Here is a 6,140-nt window from a genome sequence, read left to right as displayed (position 1 = left end):
TTTGATACACCAAACTATATTTCTGCATAATGTGTATGCAAACCCTTTATCTCTCTACTACTTTACATATGTATATAATTGCTCTCAGGACTGTGCTCCACATTCCCCCCCCTCTCTTTTTTCTGCACTATTTACATTTTATATTTTTATATTTTTGTGTTGACACTGTAAAGGGGGTTGCTTAAATCTTGTTGCACAGGTACTATTATTACATTATCTATTCTATACAAAAAACATATTACGTACTCTATATATGCTAACACTGTAAGCACATTGCATACGTTTATCACCAGTTCATAGCAACCTGGGAGCCCTCCGATATATTTTGCATATTGAGTACCGTACCATTCTCCATGGACGGGCCCTGCCATGGCAGGCTGCGGGGGGGACAGGGACACTGACTGTAGGGCAGCTCAGGCAGGGCGGCCTGTTCCTGACAGTAATCTCTCCAGCCACACTCTGGTGTGGGCACGTACTGTGGCATCTACAGACAGACACACAAACAATCAGTTTACATAATAATGAAGGTAACATAATAATCCAACTGTACTGGACACATGCACGCTCCAGCTTCCAAATTTAAATTGTATTCATGACAATGTAACTTCTGTCATTGATTTTGAGTCTTTGTGCTGCCATGTAAAATCCATTTCCTGAAGAAAATTAAGGGAATAATAATACAAACCTGTTCCATATATATTTACATTGTTAGTACTTCGATAGTTTGACATGGTTTTTACATGATTTGCATCAAATAAAGTGTCTTTTATGATAATTTCAGCATTTCCAACAGCACTTGAAGTCAGCGCCACTAAGACTTTGAGATGCAACTTGTAAAACCTGGGACATGGTGAATCTGAGGGCATTCAAGCATGCACGGTATGCTTTCTCATCCACTGTTTCTGTTAAGCATCCAACCTCTCTCACTCTCTGCATTTCTCACTCTCTCGCTCTCTCTCTCTAGCACACTAATTTCCATGTGTATGCAAATCACCTGAGTCTGCAGCGCAGGATAGGGGGAGTGCACCTGATAGCTCATTGGACTCAGAGGACTGTCATCCTGTCGGGGTCCTAAACGCAAGACAGAAAAAAAAAAAAAAAATCTTAACACATAGTCACAGAAGTCTTCACAGAAAAAGTCCACAGCTGTTGAGATCAAGCATAATGTGACCTTCTCTGGTGGTTTGGCTTTGTGACTCTCTAACAGTTTATTACTGCACTGAGGAGTCCATGACCTTTATCAATCACGGCAGAGAATTTCCAACTTTGTCTCATTATAACCAGTTTACCATAACAACATCTAACAATAATACCTTAAACACACACATTTCAACCTCTGTCAGATTGCAGGGACCCGGGTTCCATTCATCCTAAGATGATTTGTAGATAGGTCACTCTTTAGCAGGATAGGTAAGCACATAAGAAGCTGGGTCCAGACTAGTTTAATGATAGCCAGACAGATTCTTTTGAGAAGATGGAAGAATGGGGGGGGGGGGGGGGGGGGGGAGAGACATATAAACGATTTGACAGACGGATGGATGGATGGATGTCTACATGGGAATGAAGCTTTGTGCTGGGGAAAGACATGTACAATGGTGTTGTGGATATGTCATTTATACATTTGTTTCTTTTTGTATGGTTTATTGTTTATTTTGTTGTATGGTCTTGAATATTTTTTGTGATCAAATTTTGTATGGCCTTGGATATTGTGGTTACTGTGCCATCTTTCCTGGATTTTTGTCAGGGTGTATGTTCATGTTGCAAATTTAATGTTTTATGTGTTTAAAAAAATGTTCCTCAAAAAATGTTCCTTTTTTTAAAAGTGCATCCAGTTTTGGTTAACTTAAAGACTGTAATTTCCATCTGCTCCATTACTATTTAACTCATGCTGTGCCAGAAAGCAACAGTTTAAAAGCAGTATTGTGTGATATGTGTGATATATGTGATAGATGATATTTGGGACTGACTTTTCTTGGCGCCCTCAGGGATGACGCGGTAGACTTTGTACGGGTCTGAGATGTCCAGTTGGCTCCTCTCCACCAGCTCCTCGAAGTCATTGCTCTTGTTGAGGGCGCAGCGGAGGCGAGTCTTCCAGGTCGGCGGGTCGGCCTTGTCGATCCCCTCCCGAAACTTGCCTTTAAACAGCGCCCAGGCCTGCAGACCAACCACCGGTAACACTTTAAAAACCTTGACTAAAGTTTGGCCCGAGAGGATGAGACAAGTAGCCTACCACACTGATCTCCAGCATGTCAGGAAAGTGAATAGAGAACTAAAACAATTAGGCCTAGTCGATTAATTGACTGGGGCCTACATCAACAGAAAATGAATCAAAAACAGGAAATATCAACAAAAAAAACATTTGAGACATTGTCAATGTCTGAAATGATATTTCCTGTTTTTTTCATTCATAACAATAATGGATTACATTTTTACCGAGTAAGTAATCAGCAGTCTAATCGATAATTAACCGAATCGTTGCATCCCTATTTATATTTATTGCACATTTCAAACACAAAGGCGTGCTTTAAGTTAAATATTATATTAAACTGGTTAATGTCCCTTTGATTACCCTAAGTGATAGAGCCTCAATAATTCATACTTTGTGGAAAGCACCATTAGGCCTATATACGATTTAAAAATCTACTGTAGCCAAAGAGAGAAATGAGAGAAATAATAATAGTCTCCCTTTCTCTCACTTTGAATCAGTTGAAAACGATGGGTTTTGTCAGTTAGACTGTATGCTATAGCCTAGTCTATTTTTTTTTAAAGTTTGCGCACCAGTGTTTCTACTTTTATTCTGAAAGTCCTTTTTCGTTCTGTCTGGATTAGACAGCTGAGGGTGCGAGTCTCTTACCTTGAAAAGCGCGGCATCCTCATCACGGTTGTAGTCCTGTTTCCCGGCGTGTTTCCACGGTATCCTGAAGATGTTCTTCTCCTCGTTCTCCCACACCAGCCCGGGATATTTGCCGGAGTCCACCTGCTCGATGAGCCACTGGCGCAGCTTTCCGTTCCCGCTGCTCCCGGAGCCTCCGTAATCCACCTCTGCGTTCATCTCTGTCCCAACACACGCACGCGACAACTGCACTTAGCCCTGTATCAATGCGCAGCGTGCTGATACGTGTTTTGAAAGTAGTGCAAGTTTAGCAAAGAAGGATGAGTCTATCCACGTTCAGTAAAAACTCACTAACCCCGCTCTCCCACGCACGTGGCTTTAATGTGCTTTAGTTTAGAAGGCTATGCTAATACCGAGCCGCTCTTACCTGTGGAACTCGAAACCCGTCAAGTTTTGAAATCAATCAGTCTCAGAAAGCCCTCATCATTACGGCGGGCCCTCTTAAATCCTCCAGCCCATAGTGAGCCGCGGGAGGGCGGAGACACGGAGCCGGGGATGCTGAGGAGGACGCACCTGCTCTCTCTCTCTCTCTCTCTCTCTCTCTCTCTCTCTCTCTCTCTCTCTCTCTCTCTCTCTCTCTCTCTCTCTCTCTCTCTCTCTCTCTTGCGAAGCTTATCAGCGCACAGCGGCCGGCCTCCAGTAAGACACCGGGGGAAACCCTGCCGGCGTCAGTCTGAAGTGTCACACACCCGCACACGTGGAAACTCATAGGACGGAGACAAAAACAATTCTTTGAAATGATAAAGCTTTACGAAATTGGTCCTGCAGCAGAAGTGATGCGCAAAAAAAAAAAAACTGAGCTTGTTACCGTTGGAAGATTATAAAGAAAAACTGCGAGGATACCGCAGACAATTAGACAACAACACACCAGCTAGGATTATTATAATGTGTGTGTGTCATATAAACTACCGTATTATAGGCTACAGGAGCACGAGTTAGAAATGAGAGTAAAGGTTCTATACAAAATACAAAACAATTAAAAATCTTCACTGTAAGGCTCTAAATCCGCTCTATTACATTACATTACTTTACTTAAATACTCAGATCCTGCATTTAAATAGCATACTTAAGTAACAGTAGCCTATAAGAACTAATTCTTCTCAAAGTCTCAAAATTAAAAGTATTCCCTCTGCAGAATGGGCTCCTGTCAGTGTTGTAATAAAGCCACGAACAGGCTATAACATGATACATCATTTGATTATCATTACAGACATCAACCTATCAGAACCATTGCTATAGTTTAGCTGGTTAAGGTGGAGCTAATTACTAATAACTATTTAATACACTGTTGGGTAGTTTAATCAATAATGCGGCCTGTAATGCATCATATTTTATAAAAACATCACTATCTGGGGCTTAACAGGGAGCATGAGGGTGCTGGAGGGTGTTAACCCAGCCTCAGTGCATCTAACTGGGCTTGCTTACTTGGGCTTGGGAGGCAGCACGAGGGTGTTGTTATGTTTTACATTAAATCTTAATCTGTGAAGTCACTATAGCAGATAAATCAGATGAGTGTAGAGTACAACACACAAAATTTCCCTCTGAAAAGTAGTGAAATACCCTATAAAATAGATTCCTACTGCCAAATTGTAATTGATAGGAGTCCTTAAGTAAATTAAGCACTTACTATTACTAATGTACCTATGCCTTTTGGAAAAGAGAATACATTATAAGTACAGAACTAGATCCAAAACCAATAAAAAATGTGTTATAACATAATATAACTCTAACATGAAGAGCAAATAAAAAAGTTAATGCTCAATTAATAAAATACATTGGATGTTGTATAGGTTAAACTACCGTGTCTAGAGTGTCGAGTAGTTAAAATACCACCTCAAACAAACTTTTACATTCTGCTCACACATTAATGCATCAGGATATTTACTTATTATTTTTTTTATTAAGTAAAGGCTCTAAATATGTCTTCCACCACTGACCAGTTCCACCAAAGACTCTTGTTTTATTTGAATATTTTGTAAAAGGCCTGAAATGTCTCAAATGACGCTTTAATTTGTTTAGCAGAAGTAGGTTTTAACGTGTTCTGTGCCTTCCCAATCCTTGTTGGGGTTCCAGCCTCCAGGTTAGTAACCACTGCTTCCAATAGATAAAGAAATATTCACTTGATGAAAAGTTGAAAGTTAGCTATTATAATATCTCTCTGTGCAGCAGTTTGCATGCAAAAATGTCAAGGAAAATTCAAACTCAATTAATGGATTTTATTAAATAAAATGCAAATTCATGTGTATGTGCCTATATAATCTGGAGTGGAATTGTAGGTGTCAATCTATAACTCCACAAGATGTTATAATTGAGAGTCTAATTTAGACCATGAACCCAGTTTTACAACAAAACAAAACAAAAAACCATTAAGGAATGAAACTGATTTATATAAATACTGCTTCAGGTACTCTTTTACTGGATACTGATACAGTATTTTTCAGCTTCCACACTGTCTACAGCACGTAATACTCATATGTCAAGTCAACACAACATAACATAACTAACCAGGGGGAGGGAACTAAATGTGTGTTCTCACTGTGGACTGTATGTACATATTTCCTTGGCATCATGCTTGACTGCCCTTGCATGTGTTTTTGACAGTTAGAGGCTAGGACATAACATAACAAGAGAGGGGCTGAGATAGTGGCATAAAAAAAAAATCCCCCCCCCCCACATTCACATGACTCCTCAGCCTTTCTGCAAACATGAGATTCATCGTAATATGGATACAGAACAAGTCCCTGCTGTAGCTTTACTCTGCAGGGTTGATGATGAAGAAAAAGAGCTGATGATAATTATAATAATGATAATGATCGCTGTACTTCAGCTGCCTGATTTCAGGAAAGACGAGACTCTTAGAAGACATTTCAATAACACTTTACTTGAAGTTTGATTGACATGACATGTCATGTCATGAACACATGAACCCTAACCATAACCATAACTTGTCATGACAAAACCAAATGACACTTACTTAAAGTTATGTTAAAGTTACGTTGTGTCTTAAACGTTTATGACTTCTTTCGAATGTTTTATGACACGTTCATGACAGCGTCATGTCACTTCTATGTAGATACCTTCAAGTAAAGTGTAACCGACATTTCTTTCAGGTGCCACTTGTGCCCAGCTCAGGTGTGATGCTGCCTGTTATGCTCTTGCTGCTGCTGCCGCTGTTGGTTTTCCGAGTTAAAAGGTTTTCCATCTCCTCGTCATCGTTGAACGAGTTCTTCCCGTATCGTTCCTTCCA

At 40.1% G+C, this 6,140-nt stretch overlaps 2 protein-coding genes across 3 annotated transcripts in view; both read right to left on the bottom strand.

The window, feature by feature from the left end:
• LOC116695558 (interferon regulatory factor 4) overlaps positions 1-3,366 on the bottom strand; it is a 10,163-nt gene extending 6,797 nt beyond the window's left edge. Inside the window, exons 1-5 of one of the 2 annotated variants that reach the window (XM_032525885.1) lie at positions 3,261-3,366; positions 2,855-3,054; positions 1,968-2,154; positions 995-1,071; positions 346-484 (exon numbers count right to left, since the gene is read on the bottom strand). In XM_032525885.1, coding sequence (XP_032381776.1) covers positions 346-484; positions 995-1,071; positions 1,968-2,154; positions 2,855-3,052 — 601 coding nt within the window. In that variant the 5' untranslated portion in view covers positions 3,053-3,054; positions 3,261-3,366. Of the gene's footprint in view, positions 1-345; positions 485-994; positions 1,072-1,967; positions 2,155-2,854; positions 3,229-3,260 lie in introns of those variants that run through there. The other variant, XM_032525886.1, reaches the window with a different exon arrangement.
• Positions 3,367-5,236: 1,870 nt separating this feature from the next.
• Positions 5,237-6,140, bottom strand: part of LOC116695861 (dual specificity protein phosphatase 22-B) — a 14,515-nt gene continuing 13,611 nt past the window's right edge. The window contains exons 9-10 of the mRNA XM_032526386.1: positions 5,995-6,140; positions 5,237-5,759 (exon numbers count right to left, since the gene is read on the bottom strand). Of these exons, the coding sequence (XP_032382277.1) occupies positions 6,000-6,140 (141 nt within the window). The 3' untranslated portion in view covers positions 5,237-5,759; positions 5,995-5,999. The remainder of the gene's footprint in view (positions 5,760-5,994) is intronic.

Source organism: Etheostoma spectabile, chromosome 9 (assembly GCF_008692095.1).
Source record: "Etheostoma spectabile isolate EspeVRDwgs_2016 chromosome 9, UIUC_Espe_1.0, whole genome shotgun sequence".
Classification (NCBI taxonomy): domain Eukaryota; kingdom Metazoa; phylum Chordata; class Actinopteri; order Perciformes; family Percidae; genus Etheostoma; species Etheostoma spectabile.
This window is presented reverse-complemented; position numbering and strand designations above follow the sequence as displayed.